General features: G+C 49.0%; 1 protein-coding gene across 11 annotated transcripts in view; it reads right to left on the reverse strand.

Annotated features, from left to right (window-relative positions):
• Positions 1–877: 877 nt before the first annotated feature.
• Positions 878–17,446, reverse strand: part of VPS8 (VPS8 subunit of CORVET complex) — a 275,359-nt gene continuing 258,790 nt past the window's right edge. For 10 of the 11 annotated variants that reach the window (XM_049881052.1, XM_049881032.1, XM_049881060.1 and 7 more), the window contains 2 exons: positions 4,381–4,461; positions 878–1,592 (listed from right to left, as the gene is read on the reverse strand). In XM_049881052.1, the coding sequence (XP_049737009.1) occupies positions 1,443–1,592; positions 4,381–4,461 (231 nt within the window). In that variant the 3' untranslated portion in view covers positions 878–1,442. Of the gene's footprint in view, positions 1,593–2,689; positions 2,853–4,380; positions 4,462–17,446 lie in introns of all 11 variants that reach the window. The other variant, XM_049881076.1, reaches the window with a different exon arrangement.

A 17,446-nucleotide genomic window follows, 5' to 3' on the forward strand; every position in this document is an offset into this window, starting at 1 on the left:
CTCATAGAGCTGCAATGAGCATCCAGCTGGTGATCACTTAATACTCAGCCACTCCCCTAGCTTAGTATCCTCACACCTCCATCAGGAGGGGTGCCCTGGGCAGCCTAGGACTGGGGACGAGCTACAGAATCAAAGCTGACATTCTGCAGCACACACCCTGTGCCCGCACAGTGCCAAACGCCTACTCGTATTTTCTCCTGCAGTCTTCACAACGGCTCCGTCTTATAGAGAGACCAAGGCTTAAGTGACTTGCCTGGTAGCTAGTACGTGGCAGAAGCAGGGTCTATTTTCTACTGAGAGTCAATATATTAAATTTGTTTAAGCATCTATTTCTGTGGGTTTGGTTAGTGTAAGTCAGTCCGTAAGTGCCCACTCATCCCTGAGTGAGCAGATAACATGGAGCCTCTGAGCGTGTAAGGGAAGCCCTCCCTGGTGGCATAGTGGTTAAGTGTTACCGCTGCTAACCAAAAGGTCAGGAGTTTGAATCCACTAGGCGCTCCTTGGAAACTCTACGGGGCAGTTCTACTCTGTCCTATACGGTTGCTATGAGTCGGAGTCAACTCCACAGCAGTGAGTTCCTGGGAGCGTGTAAGGTGGGAGCCTAGGTCCCTGGCTGTGGCAACCTCCTGTAGTTGTTGGCTCAATGACGGATTAAGTCCCAGGGACTAAAACCATAAAACGACTGCTCCCTGACAGCCTGGCCTATCACAGGAGCAGCTGGGATGGCTGGGCTGCTCCTAATGGTGCCTGCCTGCAGTGGAACTGTTTATGGGAATAAAGTAGGATCGCCACGGTGCAGCTCCCGAGCTCAGACAACCCACTGCACGGCTCTAACGTCCTCACAACTTGATAGAGACCAAGAGCTAGACAGCTGCCCTGTGGCTGCAGAGCTTAGAACACAGAGGCATTTATTGTTTGGAAGGCCAAGGCTTACACTCACAGGGGTGTCACAAACAAATCAGAAGAGAGCATGTCCCCGCCTGCGCGGTTCTCTGCTCCCTCCAACGCCGTTGTGGAGTTCCACTGCAGCCTGGCCGGCCACTGCTCCTGTCCTCCACAGAAGCCGACACTGAAGCCCTCTGGGCTTCTGACAGCTGGGAAGATGCAGTGTGACAGGCCCCAGAGTGTCACCTGCACAGGCACCACCAACTCACCAGGCTTCAGGGGCAACAGAAAAATAAGTGCCAATAGGTAAAAATGCATCTCCTGGAAGGCTGCCTGGAGGTTGTGACACTCGTTTTGCTTAGTGAGCAGAACAAAGTCAGCCAGCCTGGTGAACTGATGGAAGAGGCAGCGTCTGCACAGCGAACAGTGGGGCGGAGAGCGCCAGGCACAGGAGCCCAGCTCAGAACTCTGCTTAGGCGGGAGGTGCTGGGGTCACAGAGGAGCCCCTGGCTGCCTCGGGGTCATCGTGGGTCCGCAGGGCCAGGCCCAAGGGTGGCTCAGTCCTCGGTCACGGGAGGGGGAATGAGGTGCAGCTGGAAGTTCTCGTTCTGAAAGACGCTGTTGAAAGCAGGGCCGCTCTGGGAGCCACTGAAGGGCCTGTAGGTCTCGCTGCTGCGGTTCTGGGAGAGCTCTGTCAGGAGGGCCAGCTGCAAAGGGGGAAACATGTGTCAGCCTGGCTTCTGAGGGCAGGGCTGGGGTCGTCGTGGGTCTGCAAAGGGGACACACATCAGCCGAGCTCCCAAGGGCAGGGCTGGGGTCGTGGGTCTGCAAAGGGGACACACATCAGCCGAGCTCCCGAGGGCAGGGCTGGGGTCATGGGTTTGCAGAGGGGACACATGTCAGCCAAGCTCTCGAGGGCAGGGCTGGGGTCGTGGGTCTGAGGCTGGGGTTGTGGGTCTGACAAGGGGGAGACACATGTCAGCCAAGCTCCCCAGGGCAGGGCTGGGGTCATGGGTCTGAGAAGGGGGAGACACATGTCAGCTGAGCTTCCAAGGGCAGGGCTGGGGTCATGGGTCTGCAAAGGGGACACATGTCAGCCGAGCTCCCGAGGGCAGAGCTGGGGTCATGGGTCTGGGAAGGGGCATGTGGACAGAGGTGGAGGGGATCCTAAGCCCCTGGCCTCAGACACACGAGGCAGCACTCCAGTGTGGGAAGAATAAAAGCAGTGGGCTCAGACCCCAGGTGTGCACAGCACAGGTGACCAGATGTACACCACACATGTGACCAGGTGTGTACTGCACAAACTACCCATGTGACTTTGGGCAAGTTCACATCTTTTAGGGCCTCAATTGCTTATTTCAAAGTGATGAGACAGGACTGGTCAATTCCCGGGCCTGTGGAGCGGTGACACTGATTATGGAGAGCTGATCCCGAGCCCCTGTGGAGGGCACCTGCTGTCCCCTGGCTGCCATGGACACCCCAAGGTGAGCTCTCCGGGTTCTGCTTTCCTCATTCCTCGAGCTCCTTGTGTGAATGGACCTGAATTAAGATCACCGCTCACACCTCCCATTATCGAAGCCTGGAAAGCTCCCAATGGATGCTCAGCTGTTAATTCAAACACAGTGGCTCCAAGCTGAACTCAGATGCCACCCTCTCCTCCAAACGAGGCCCTCCCATGCTCCTGGCTCCCCTATTCCACCAACGACACCAGTCACCTGCACTCTGTTAGCCGCTCAGCCCCTAAGACCTGCCTCAAAGGAGAGAGGGTCAGCTGTTGGGGCAGTAGATGGGAACAACCACTCACGTCCTCAGCTTGCTCTCCCCAGAAAAGATGCTTTTATGCTCTACTTCTGTAACTCAGCGACCTGGATATTGATAAGCCCCGGACAATGGCTCAGCAGCATGACGCGGCAGAACTTCCTTGGAAGGCCCAGATCCCCTATTCCTGGGGTGGAGCTTGGCTGAGGCTGGGTGGGGAAGGGGATGCCAGTTCAGGAGAGCTGCCAGGTTTACCACTTGGGACACCCCCGGAGAAGTCTCCCAGAACAAAAACCTTGGCCCAGGGCAACTCACCAAGAGGGAACATCATTTTCCCTCTGGCTGCCAAGCAACCAAGCAGGTGTTGCCTAAGAACAAGGAGTGGGAGGAGTCCAGGCACAGAGCAGTGCCCTCCGCAGTCTGTGCAGACTTGGGACAGGCACAGGGAATACGTCTGACACGGCTGGAGCCTGGGCGTAACTTGGGGAGGAGGAGCTGTAGGGGTGAGCCCATCCTTTCCACGATGGAGATCCAGGAAATTGTTTTAAGAAATGGTGTAACATGACTACATTTGGGCTTAGAAAGAGGACCCAGGCAGCAGCCTGGAGAAGGGACTGAAGGGCACCTAACCAGCCAATCAGAGGACCTGCAGTGTCCTGTGAGTGACAGGGAGCCTGGGCCCAGGATACTGGCAGGTTGTAAAGGGGAGGAATACACCCTGGAGTGAAGGCAGCTCTTGGGAGCAAGCCCCAGCCACCAAGGAAGCGTGGCTGAGGGATCTCCCCAGTGAGTGGATGGAGGGTGAGGGATGAGCCAGGATGCCAGCACGTGTCTACTCGGGGTGACTGGGTGAGAGCACCGAGGCAGGGGCACCAGGCAAGGAAGACGGGTGGAGAAGGTCGGTGATCGCACTTCTGAGTAACATCAAGTCTGAAGAGCCTGTGGGACACCGCAACTGAGGCTGCAGCAGTGACTGCTAGGGGCCCCCAATTTGTTCTCGTCTTCCACACTTACAGTTTACCAGTAGTTTTCGCCCATGGCTTTTGGAATAAAGACCGCTTTTCCCAGCCTCCACTGCTGTTGGACGTGGCCATGTATCTAAGTTTGGGACAATGGAGGGAAGTGGAGGCGGTGTCTGCAGCTTCCAGGAAGTATCTTTAGATAGAAGGCATATGGTCTTCTTCCTTTTCCTCCATCTCGCTAGCTGGAATGCAGGTGTGATGGTTGGAACTGGAGCAACAATCTTGAACGATGTGACTATAAGCCACCGGGAGGTTCACGGAAGGTGTCCTGGGTTGCCTGCATTTACGCTTCTATCTCGTTTAAGCCACTATTGTTTTGCATTTGTTATGGCCAAAACGAATTCAACCAATGCAAACATCCAGCAGGGCCTGGGGCTCAGGACAGATTTGGCAGTCATCAGTACAAACAGAGGCCTCCCAGACGAGGACTATGCTTTTGGCTTGCTCTCCTTGGGGGTGGGATGAAGACAGGGGCAGTTCTGTGTCCTCATGGCCCATGGTTGGGAAGAGACAGACATCTCTCCACTTCCTCTGCACCGTCTGCCAAGCCCAGTGAGCTCCTGGGCCAGGCTAGCTGTCCACCTGGCCATGCAGAGATGCAGGGCACTTTACTGGCCAGGGAGGAGGCTAGAATGGGGACTTGAGGGCACTGTACTTCCAAAACGATACATTATAAATAGGGAAATGAAAATTTAAACAACCACATGGACGTTACCCGGGAACTTCCTCGGTAGAGGCGGCAAAGCTGATCAAAGGCTTGGATTTGCTGGGGATCCAGAAGCGGTTCTGAGGTTGCCTGAGAAATCAAAAGCCATAAAGTCACTAACGCCATCTGACAGGGTCCGCGGCAGCCTCTGTTCTTGCCCCAGACCAACGGGGAAGCAGGATTTGGCGCTTCCTCCATCCCTCTAAAGAAAATCCATGCCACCAGCAATTAGTGAGAGATCTTTTACGGACCATTCATTAGAAATGGGTATGTCCCTCTAACATCCCTCCTAGGTTGACCCTTCTATGGGCCTTTTCCCTGTGTGGTCTCTAAATCTCCACACTCGGTAACTTTCTTTAGCGCTTCCTGACCCCCTTGCTATTACTATGCAGCGCAGTTTAGCTCCAGCCAGCCTTCGGTTCCCTATCAGTCACTTAACCAGCAAAGATCCTCTTCCTCTGCAGTGAGGGATGCAGGGCACACAACAAATCGCTTCCCTTTCCTGTCACATCACAAAAGGTAGCAAGGTCAGTCTGCTGCCTTTTGGAAGAGGTGTCTCATTTTGTTCCCCGGTGACTGTGGTGGGACACGCCAATGCTATGGTTCTGCTCATGGTCAAATCACACCTACCAAAAACCCACTGCCGTTGAGTTGATTCCGACTCACAGTGACCCCATAGGGCAGAGCAGAACTGCCCCATAGGGTTTCCAAGGAGTGGCTGGTGGATTTGAACTGCCGACCTTTTGGTTAGCAACCAAGCTCTTAACCACTGTGCCACCAGGGCTCCAGGCTTATATATATATAAGACTAGTAAAAAGATGTCTTCCTTTGCCCTGTATTACAAACCCTCTTGGCATGAACAGAAATGATTACTGGGCACAAAGCCAATGTATCTGATGAGAAGAGTTTCAGGTGAAGGGCCCGGATGTTGGCATGAACACTTGTCAACGTGGGCTGCGCGAGGGCTGTGGGATGGGGGGTGCTACCGCAGGAGGTCTGAAGGTATTTTGTTCAGCTCACAGAAAGCCCTTGTGGGAGGAGCCACAGACAGTGAGGAAAACAAACGCCCCTGGTTCCAGATGTGGCAGAAATTCAGCAAGAGGATAACAGAGCAGATGAGCAGAGGAGACCCGGGACAAGCGGTTCACTAATCGCTGCAGATGCCCAGAGCATTGCTCTGCGCCAAGCCCTGTGTGCTGTCTGACATGGATTACATCATTCAATCCTCAAACCCGCTCTCTGAGAAAGGTACTGCCAAGTCCATTTTTTCCCCAAGAAGATGAACTTTAAAATGCATTATATACAGAAACTTTAAGAGGTTATATAAATAAGCCTTCCAGGAAGAGCTTTGTTTAAACCTAAGTGCTAACGGAGAACGGAGCCCAGCACCACACCTGAAATAAGCCAGGCTAGCCTCGTGTGAGTTACTTCATGAAGTATCTCCTAGCTAAGCGGAGACAATCTGTTCTGGAATCCAGAAAGCAGCTGTCGGCGAGATGGAAGCACCCATCTCCTGGGCTTCTGGAATCCCACGGTGGTGCCCCAAAGACAATGTCGAGGCTGATCCGGGTGGGAGGCCAGCCCAGGTGCAGCCAACTCAGTTCCTGCGATGCTCTCAGTGAAGCGGGGATGGTCCAGGACAAGGGGGACCCACAGGGACCCTTCTTCTCCTGTAAGGCTCATTTCTCTGGATCTGCCAGAAGCATGAAAGGATCATTCTCCAACCTGAGAATGTTTACACTTGTCTTGACATATTTTAGGATACATTTTTCTCCATATTATTTGGTAGGAAAAATGTTGATATCCTTGGGGAGAAGGCGTGTGGCATGTTACACTCACAATAGACACTAATGAAGACACGGGAGTTCCACGCTGAAGATGGTCTGAAGGTTGGAGAAGTACTACAAACCTAACTCAAACCGAACTGAAAAGACGAAAAATGTCATCACTATGCGGGATTTAACTTCTGGAAACCACGGTCCTGACACTCGATTTTCCTAAACCCTTCAGTACTACTGCCATAAACTGGGGGCAGGGAGGGCTCAGGCCAGAAGATATGCGGCCATCCAAACACTCAGCTGTGGGCTAGCCACCCCCATTCAGCAGCTGCCCTCTCTGAGTCCCACCTTTGCTTATTCCCTGGTTACTTTGTGATGGAGGTCATAGCCCTGGCCTCTGCTGTAAGCCGTAGCTCCCCCCTCAGCTGGGAGAAAGCCTGGGGTAACAAGTAGGTAAGCATGCGTGCGCACACACACACGCGCACACACACACACACAGACCCAGGACTTCAAACAAAGTGACACACCCAGATGCGTGTTCAGGGGTTGCTGAGCTCTGGGCTTGCCACGATCCCATTTCTCCTCTGGGCCCCAACTCCTTGGAGATGCCGAGAGAAGGGGCTGTCTCCTCCAGCCATAGCACCCTCCAGAAATGGGAAAACATGGCTGTTCCAAAGGTGTGAAATGACCGAGGGTCACAGGCTTTTTCTTATACTACAAGCCACTGTCCTGGGCAACCAGGGCCTCCTCTCAGGAGCGACAGCTGGGGTAACTCTAGGCCCACCTGGCAGCTAAGTCCCTGCAGCATGGAGCACCCCAGTCTTGGCTGGGCCCATACATGTCTTTGTGGTAAAGTGAAGACAAGTCATTTGAGGTGAGGAAACAGGGCTATATTGGTAGAAGTACCTAGGATCCAGCAGATGCTCACCTGCCTAAGAATCTTTCCTGGAATAAAATAGACTATTTTTCAAAAGGAGGCATTCAGGAGTGACTTACAGACCACTGAGCTGAGGATTTCTGTACTCTGCTCCTGGTTCCACAGTCTCAGGAGGCCGCTTGTCCACAGAAGGCACGTTTGATGGGTTTACACCCCACCTTTGCAGACTTCTGAGGTGTCTAACTGGCTCTTACCCCATCATTAATTGGGGTTCAGTTCTACAGTTCAACAGCATTTCCCGAGACCTACTGTATCAGGCACTATGGTACAAAAAATAGGAGCAGCTGAATGTTCCGCAGACTCCACGGCACAGATGTCACCTTCTCCAACGCTGATAAGCAAAGCTGCTTTTCCTGGGCAGTCTTTGTCTGAAATATGCTCTTGGATTATCTACACAAACCATCAAAATGTCCCTGAAATTTCAGCATTTTGGGGTCCACGTTACACTCTTATGTATAATGAGACATGGATGTCTCAGCTCTGGCTCCCCTTCCTGAACACCTTCTCAGATCCCCCAAACCTGTCAATGGATCAGGTCCTCTCCTGTGCTTCCAGGCGACCTGAGCATAACCTCATTGTTGCACTCAGCACGGCACCCTTATCTGTTCTGCTTGCTTCCCCCATTAGATGTGAACTCCTTGAATGTCAGAGCTGAATCTCACTCATCCTTCTATTCCCAGTGCTCTGCCCACAGCAACTGGTCAGCAAACACTGGCTGAATAATCCCCTATCCTGGTTTCTTCTGACTGTCCGGTTTAGGTATAATGGCAGGCAGCAACCTGCTTTCCCGGGCCTGGTGTGTAATCACTGACTGTCCGGTTTAGGTATAATGGCAGGCAGCAACCTGCTCTCCCGGGCCTGGTGTGAAATCACTGACTGTCCGGTTTAGGTATAATGGCAGGCAGCAACCTGCTCTCCCGGGCCTGGTGTGTAATCACTGACTGTCAGGTTTAGGTATAATGGCAGGCAGCAACCTGCTCTCCCGGGCCTGGTGTGTAATCACTGACTGTCCGGTTTAGGTATAATGGCAGGCAGCAACCTGCTCTCCCGGGCCTGGTGTGTAATCACTGACTGTCCGGTTTAGGTATAATGGCAGGCAGCAACCTGCTCTCCCGGGCCTGGTGTGAAATCACTGACTGTCCGGTTTAGGTATAATGGCAGGCAGCAACCTGCTCTCCCGGGCCTGGTGTGTAATCACTGACTGTCCGGTTTAGGTATAATGGCAGGCAGCAACCTGCTCTCCCGGGCCTGGTGTGAAATCACTGACTGTCCGGTTTAGGTATAATGGCAGGCAGCAACCTGCTCTCCCGGGCCTGGTGTGTAATCACTGACTGTCCGGTTTAGGTATAATGGCAGGCAGCAACCTGCTCTCCCGGGCCTGGTGTGAAATCACTGACTGTCCGGTTTAGGTATAATGGCAGGCAGCAACCTGCTCTCCCCGGCCTGGTGTGAAATCACTGACTGTCCGGTTTAGGTATAATGGCAGGCAGCAACCTGCTCTCCCGGGCCTGGTGTGAAATCACTGACTGTCCGGTTTAGGTATAATGGCAGGCAGCAACCTGCTCTCCCGGGCCTGGTGTGTAATCACTGACTGTCCGGTTTAGGTATAATGGCAGGCAGCAACCTGCTCTCCCGGGCCTGGTGTGAAATCACTGACTGTCCGGTTTAGGTATAATGGCAGGCAGCAACCTGCTCTCCCGGGCCTGGTGTGAAATCACTGGCGTTCGTCTTCCTATTTCCAAGAACTTGGACTCTGTATACTTTTGGCATGTTTGCCCAGCATCTCAGTGAAGGTAACGATTTCCTTTTACTTAATCCACTTTTGGGGAGAGGATTATTTCTGTAAGTGTCAGAAAAAATAAGCACCAGCCCCCTCTAATAAGGTGGTAGAATTTGCCAGAAGAGTAGGCTGTTGTTGCTAGTTGCTGTTGAGTCGATTCAGACTCATGGTGACCCCATGCGTGCAGAGTAGAACTGCTCCATAGGGTTTTCGAGGCTGTGACCTTTTGGAAGCAGATCACTAGGGCTGTCTTCTGAGGTGCCTCCAGGTGGGTCTGAACCGCCAACCTATCGGCTAGTAGTTGAGTGCTTAACCGTCTGTACCACCCAGGGAAAAGCCTCTTTTTGTTGTCGCCCTGGCACCTCCTAGTGACGGAGGCCTGCTGGGGAGCGGCCAGGCTGCTTCCCACGGGCGTGTGACATGCTGGGTGTGGTGAGGAGGAGCCCGTGCTCTGGAGTCCATTGGCCCTGGTTTCACCAATTACTAGCAGTACAATCTCAGGCAGGTTGCCTCTTCTCTCTGAGCTGTGTTTCTTCTTTTATAATGTGGGGATAAGGGCAACAACCACACCACAGAAAGTGGCTGAGAAGATCAGGCAAGGTAGTGCGTGTAAAGCAGTCAGTGAACGCCCAGGATGCTGAAGTGTTGTTAGCTGGATGGACTCACATTCTACTGGATATACTGGTTGGACGTACCTAGTCCTACTGTGGCTACAGAAAGAAAGGAAGCCTGAAAGCACAGGGAACACAGATCGGCAAAATCTGGCCCTGAGGGAGATCTCGGAGAAGAGGACTCTAGGGCAGCGGGAGAGCTTCCTGAGAATGCGAGCCCCCGAGGACAGGGGCTTCTGTCTTGTTCCCAGTGCCCAGCACTGTGCCTGCCATGGAGCAGCTGCTGAGTAACTGCTGCTGACCAGATAGGCCAGTGAGCAGATTTCCTACCTCTGACTTGCTCCTTGGAGTTTTCAGAAGCCCTCTGCGGTGCAGTAGAAACACGGGGCAGGACTTCTGGTAGACTTGGGCTCAGTCCTGGTTCTGCTAACCACAAGCTCAGTGACTCTAGGTACGTGATGCAGCCTCTCCTGGCCTCAGTTTCTTTATCTATAAACCCTACTTTGCAGAGTTGTTGTGAGGACTGGAGATAACTTCTCTACTGTTCAATAACTGCCACCTATTGCTGTGACTGTGTTATTTAGACTTCCGAAGAGAAGAGGTTGGTAGAAAGAAGGATGGGCTAAAAACCAGGAAACCTGAGCTCTAATCCTGTCACCCCCCCCTCAAAAAAAAACCCGTTGCCACCGAGTTGATTCTGACTCAGAGTGACCCCACAGGACAGAGCAGAACTGCTCCATAGGGTTTCCAAGGAGCACCTGGTAGATTCAAACTGCCAACCTTCTAGTTAGCAGCCGTAGCTCTCAACCACTACACCACCATCCTGTCACCAGCAACCTGAATCACCTGAGCAGGTCGTACGGCTCCTCTGGGTCTATGTTTCAGTTTGCTAAAGGGCAAAGCCACTTCCTGCTACACTTGACCATCCTGGGAAGTATGACACGTGAGATAACAGGCATTTAGGGCATCTAAGTTTCAAGAATGATAGTGATAATGTTTACTAAAGCCAATCATGGCTTTTATTGCATAATCACAAACAAACTAGGGCAGCCAACTGGAGTCACTGTCACCAAGACTCATGATAGCCCTGAAGAGAAAGGACAGACTCAGCCCACAGATGCCATACAGAGAATGTGACATGCCAAGTCAGCGTCACAAACAAGATAACGTGGGAGCAAAAAACTTTAAATGCAATCTCAGTTCGGCAAATCCATAAATATAAAACACTCTCCCCAGTACTCCCAGACCATCGTAACGCCCAGGCACAGGATTCAGGAGGGGCAATTTTCCAATTGGAGGAGGTGGTAAAACGCATTCAATGTTATCTGCTGGAGCGAATTTACTTCCTTCTGTGTAATGAAGTCCAGTGACAGGTGCTGAAAATTAAACTGTAGCTGACCATTAGAGGAAGAGCCACTGACGGCCCTGGAAATGACCTTGTAGCACTCGGCATTAAAGTAAGTCCAGCGGAAAAGGAGGCTCTGATGATCTGCGAGAGCCCCAGGGAGAGGGCCGCAGGCCGACCCAGTGCGCCGGCACATTTCAAAGCTCAGTGACTCAAGATGTGGGGCGAGGGGGAGCTATAATTACACCCGCTGGAAGGCAGGGAACAAACCAGGCCTTTAGGATCCACAGGCCTTTTAACCAGCACATCGAGCTTCAGTGGAGGAAAACAGCCAGGACCCATTGCCACGTTGAAGGCCAGGTTCATGATAACAGGGATAATAATCTACTTAGAGATTCTGGATACAGGGTCTCCTGAACCATATCTGAAGATATCAACAGTCACAGAAAACTGAGGTCTGCTTGTTCACTTCTCAGTTATCCTCTGCCAGAAATTATTTCCGGAAATTAAGAATCTTAACACTTCCTTTCCTAACCATCTCCCCGCACTGACAGACACAAGAAGGTCAGGCCTAGTCTGTGAGACACATAGGGTGCTTAGAGTAATTCTGGCATGTGATTGTCTTTTCTGTATTCTGGAACCTTCTTGGCACATCTGTGATTTGCTGGTGGATGGGGGTTGAGGTGGAGTAGTATGTGTGGAATGAGAACCACAGTTCCCAGGCTGCCCCCACCTGCCCTTAGCCTCACTTTCACATCTTTCCTTTATCTGTTGTAGGCCTCGGAGCCCTGGTGGCGAAGTGGTTAAGACCTTGGCTGCTAACCAGAAGGTCGGTAGCTGGAATCTGCCAGCCGCTTCTTGGAAACCCTATAGGGCAGTTCTACTCTGTCCGATAGGGTCGCTATGACTTTTACTGCCACCTAAGCTGTTTCAAATTAGAGGTTCTTAATATTTAACGCTTCTGCCAAAAATATAACCTTGGCTTCAGACATAAAAGCAAAGCTACACCTCCTTCCTCTCCGCAAAGAGAAACCACCTTCACTAAAGTCCCCACACACGACACAGGCTGCTCTCAGATAGAACCTGGTCTCTCCTACGCCCTCACTTCCTAATGCCTCAAAACTCTCAAGGGGTCACAGCTAATCAAGGATGAGGTAATGAAATAATCAAACAGGCAGGCAGGTTGCTAAGGTGACGGAAGGGGGGGTCCTGGCAGAACATCTCTTAAGGAGATTGCATTTGGAGTAGTGATTACAGGTCCAAAATGACCAGCTCCGGGGGAAGAGTGCGCTTGAGGTTGGACATGGAGGTCTGTGAAAGGCTGACTGAAAATACCCACAAAACCTCGACCTTCAATAGCACAATTAGGAAGAAACAACACAGTGACCTTTTCACAGCATGTGGGGAGATGCTGGTTTAAGTCTCCAACAAGAGCAGCAGCTGTTAACGTTTACTTCTGCGTGTGGTGCAAATGGTTAAACATCACTGGACTACTAACTGAAAGGTTGGCAGTTCAAACCCACCCAAAGGTGCCCTGGAAGCAAGGCCTGGTGATCTGCTTCCGAAAGGTCACAGCCTTGGAAACCCTATGGAGCAGTTCTACTCTGTACTCTGTCCATCAGGAGTCAGAATTGACTCGACTGCAACCAACAACAATTACTAAGTGCCAGCCTCTGTTACAAGCATTTTACATGTCTTATCCCATTTAATCATCCCAATAACCCTATGAGGTAGGTACTTTTATTATCCCTATTTTACAGTGGAAGAAACTGAGGTTCTGGGTTAAGAGGCACGTCCAAAGTCACTCTGGTTGGTGATGCGGCCCAGATCTGAACTTGGGCAGCCTGTCCAGAGTTTTCTTTCACCTGCCATGCCTTCTGGGATCAGTCTGGAGGAAGCCCGACAGAAAGTCACCCTCAAGGGACCCAAAAGGTTGTGTCAGGAGCAGACTAGGACTTGTCTGGGGTCAGTATGTCTATGTCATGCTCTTGTAACACTGGCGGCCCATGACATCCTCCTGGGGACCCTTCATGATTCTGCTTCTTAAACTTCAAAACTCATCCCATAAGGCCTATGAAGTATCAAAGTCCCAGGAGAGAGAACGAGCAGCTGATTAAAATGAGCTAGACATCGGTGTCCTGCTTAAACATGCATTTTGGAAGGCTGGCCTGACAAAGCCCAGGGAGAACCAGCTCTGTTAAGAGCTAAGCTAGGTTCTGCAGTGAGAGATTCAGACACGCTGTGAAGACATTTCTGGGTACACACCAGGTGCTCAGGATTGCTTTCTGCCATCACAGAAACAACTCTGGGCTTGCTCTGGCGCTAATTAGTTGTGTTAGCTATCCCTGATGTCAGTTTTCTCATCTCTAAAACAAAATATTTGCATGGTCCACCATACAAGGCTCGTGAGGGAAGGGAAGGGAGATGGGAAAACATATGGTTCCTGGGCATATGTTACTACCCAGTGACGTCGAATTTATCATTTTTATCTCACATGTCAGGACACTGAGGTTCAGACATGCGAAAAGACAGTTCATAAGAGATGGGGAAGCTCCTGATAATAGGTCTGACCCTAAAGCCCACCATACCACAACTGTGACAAACAGAAGGGGCAATAAATGTGTAAGGCATTATGGCTTCCTATGGACAACCTGAGCTGCCCAGTTTTGTGGGGGGCTCATACTACATCTCTCTGAGAACCCTACCAGGATGATCTCTCGGGAGGCCAACTATGAGTCAGCACTACGTAAACGCTGTGCTGTTAGACAACAGAACACAAGTCCTTTTTCTTGTTTGGCTTGTCCATTCATTTTCTCCCTCACAATAAGAAACGTCCCCAAATTGGTTTCAAGTCTCAGGCATCAATGTTGTACTTGTCCATGCCTGGCTGCCCCTTGCCTAACCTGCTCTGAAAGACTACAACCTGAGGCAAATCTGTGCTGACAAAAGCTGATGATCTCCTTATGCCTAAAAGAATGAATTAAAAAAAAGAATGATTAGGCAACTGCAGAAGGTATATTGAATTTTTAGATAACGTAGTTCCTGGCACAGTGGTTAAGAGCTACAGCTGCTAACCAAAAGGTCAGCAGTTCCAATCCACTAGCCGCTCCTTGGAAACCCTATGGGGCAGTTCTAGTCTGCCCTGTAGGGTCGCTAGGAGTTGGAATCAACTCAAGGGCAATGAGTTTGGTTTTTCTGAATGTAGTTCCTTGGTCACATTCATTAAAACCTGCTGCTTATCTTGACAAGGATCAGATTTACTGAAAAGGGTTGGCCATCAGAGTCTAACTGCCTCACAGGAATGGGGACCTCAAATTCCCAAACAGATTAAAAAATAATAAGTTGATCAATACACTGTGATATTGGCAAAAAAGAAAAAAATCAATGAAATAGAAGAGAGAGCCCAGAAATAGGTCCATACAAATATAGTCAACTGACAAATGGACATACACATGTAAAAAAAAAAAAAAAAAAATCTATACGCAGACCTTACACCTTTCACAGAAATTAACTCAAAATGGGTCACAGACCTAAATGTTAAATGTAAAACTATACAACTTCTAGGAGATAATATAAGAGAAAATCTAGGTGATCTTGAGTTTGGCCATGATTTTTAGATACTACACTAAAAGCAATATCCACACACACACAAAAAATAGATAAGTCAGACTTCATTAAAATTAAAAACTTTGGCTCTGTGAAGGACACTGTTAAGAGAATGAGAAGATAAGCTGCAGACTGGGAGAAAGTATTTGCAAAACATGTATTTGATAAAGGACTTGTATCTGAGATATACAAAGATCTCTTAAAACTCAACCATAATAAAACAATCTAATTACAAAATGGGCAAAAGATGTGAACAAAGACCTAATAAATAAGATATACAGATGGCCAAGAAGCACATAAAAAGATGCTCAACAATGTATGTCACTAGAGAACTGCAGATTAAAACAACAATGAGACACCACCACATACCTATCAGAGATGTCAGGATCAAAGACCATTAGAAATAGAAATGAAAAAATGAATAACAGTACTGGGAGATGAAAACCGATGACAATTAGGCTGGGATCCCTAACCTCTTCCCTTCTGTGGGAACTATCTTAGGCAAACTTGGAATCTTGCTATGTGGTACACTATGGTCACTCTATTACTGCTTTTTTTGGGGGGGCGGTCAGCAAAGGAAGATCCCCCCAAATCCAGAAATATGTCATTTTATGTGAAGCAGAGTTATAAGGAAAGCTTCTGAGTTGGGTGGCACTCTTCTATTTCTAGTCAGAAATGACCTTTGTATTACTCATGGGCCAAGTGTCTGCCTTATTAAAAAAAAAAAATCGAAACAGGGAAAGCATTCATTTCATACACATAATTAAGGTTTGCTGCCCTTTGATTGTCTGATTGTTGCCTACTTAAGAAGAAAGTCAAACAATTATCTTGACAGATGCCATTGTGGAGCAGCAATTATGACAAAGCGGTCTTCTGAGGGGCAGGGTCCTTAATGATTTTTCTATCAGAGCCGTGACTGCTGAAACATTTTCAGTTCTAGTGTTCCCGCCCATCTTAACTAGAAAGACCTAAAAATAATTACCTGAGAATAAGAGGAACAGGGAATCAACTGGAACAGTTGATTTAACTCTGAAATTAGCAACACTCAACACGTGTTAACAATGTAATTATAAACCAAAGGAAAAAGAATACTGTTGCATTTTAATTGTACTCTAGTTATTTCTGACAGGATTTTGCTGTCTGAAAGATAGAAATACTGTTGGTTCATTTCTCTTTGTAGGACTTGGCTGTTGGGAGGTGAGGGCAGAAGCTGAAGTGAGAAGGTAAACTGGGTGAAACCTGTGGGGAAGTAAAGGAAATAGGATTAGGAAAAGGGAAAATTTGAACTATGATGTAATCACAACAAAAGCCTCAGGTGATCCAAAGCAGAGCTCTGGCGATGAGACAGCCTTGAAGAGTTGTCCTGCATAAAGACAAGGTGTTCTGGCTTTTATAATGCTGCAGTGGCCAGCCACTGGATGCAGGCTGCCCTCAGAAGAGGCTGTAAATGTTGGCAAGATGGATCTCTTTAGTTGAGGACAATTCCTGGAAAAGGACTGAGCTGAAGAGTTATCAGATGCCAAAACTCCCAGTAGCTAACGAAATGAGTGCTTCTCATTTTCCTCAAAGACAAGGGAGAGGGACACCATGGCACAGAAAACAATGATAAGAATTATCACTGATGACTCATTAGAAACAATGGAAACCATAAGACAATGGAACAGCATTTTTTAAGTGCTGAATGAGAAAAACTATATACTGTAGTCATCATGGAAACCCTGGTAGCATAATGGTTAAGAGCTATGGCTGCTAACCAAAAGGTCAGCAGTTCGAATCCACCAGGTGCTCCTTGGAAACCTTACGGGGCAGTTGTACTCTGTCCTATAGGGTCGCTATGAGTTGGAATCAACTTGATGGCAATGGGTTTTGGTTTTTGGTAGTCACTGTGGACTTTTTACAAGTGTGACAATCCATAAGGAAACCCTGGTGGTGTAGTGGTTAAGAGCTATGGCTCTTCACCAAAAGGCTGGCAGTTCAAATCCACCAGGCACTCCTTGGAAACAATATGGGGCAGTTCTACTCTGTCCTATAGGGTTGCTATGAGTTGGAATTGACTCGATGGCAACAGGTTTGGGTTTTTCGGACAATCCAGAAAATTGTCTCAAAAAGAAAGTCCCTTTTAGATTCCTTTGTGGAATGAAGCTACACTTTGGCCCAGGGGGCCCCTTGGTCCTGCCATGCCCGTCCAGGCTACCATGCATATGAGAGCTATGCAAAGCACATACCCAAAGTATAGAGGCCTCTGAACGCTCTTCTGAGCAAGTTTCATGGCAAGCACTGAAGTCTTTACCAAATATTCCTGACATGCTAGTATAAACTGTAAGAATGTAATATACTGAGTACATGTAAAACTTTTTTTTTTTTTTCTGGGAATCAAGGTGAAATCTCCAGAAGAAGAAAACTGAGATAGTGCAAACACAGGTATCACGGTAATTATTATAAAACCAGTGAACCAGCTGCCATTGACTCTGACTCATGGTGACCCTATGGATGTTAGAACTGAGGGTTCTAACATATGTATGTCAGAGTAGAACACAGGACTGTCAATAGCTGATTTGGGGGGCAGTAGATAGCCAGGCCTTTCTTTTGAGGTGGCTCTGGGTAGACTTGAATCTCCAACCTTTTGGTTAGCAGTCAAGTGCACTTCTCATAGAGGTTGCCATGTGCTGGAATTGACTTGATGGCAACTGATAATTACAGTAATGTTTAAACATTATTACCAAAGTTCAATAAACTGCCCTGTTTTAGATAGAAGAGATTTAAAAAAAAAAAAAAGTTTCACTCAACATTTCTCCTTCCCAGGTGCTTTTTTAAAGCTATTATTTTAAGTAATATACTCAAGAATATTTTCATTTTCCTGATACCCTCAATTATTTATTTGTTTTTGTCCCTTTCTGTTGTGTGCCCACTGGAAGGTGCCTCAAAGTGGCAGAGGAACCAGGTGGGGTATAACACATTAAAAAAAAAAAAAGCCCAACAAATAACAAGTTAGAACATTAGGCCAGATACCAAGAGCAA

This window comes from Elephas maximus, chromosome 1, assembly GCF_024166365.1.
Source record: "Elephas maximus indicus isolate mEleMax1 chromosome 1, mEleMax1 primary haplotype, whole genome shotgun sequence".
In the NCBI taxonomy this organism is placed as follows: Eukaryota; Metazoa; Chordata; class Mammalia; order Proboscidea; family Elephantidae; genus Elephas; species Elephas maximus.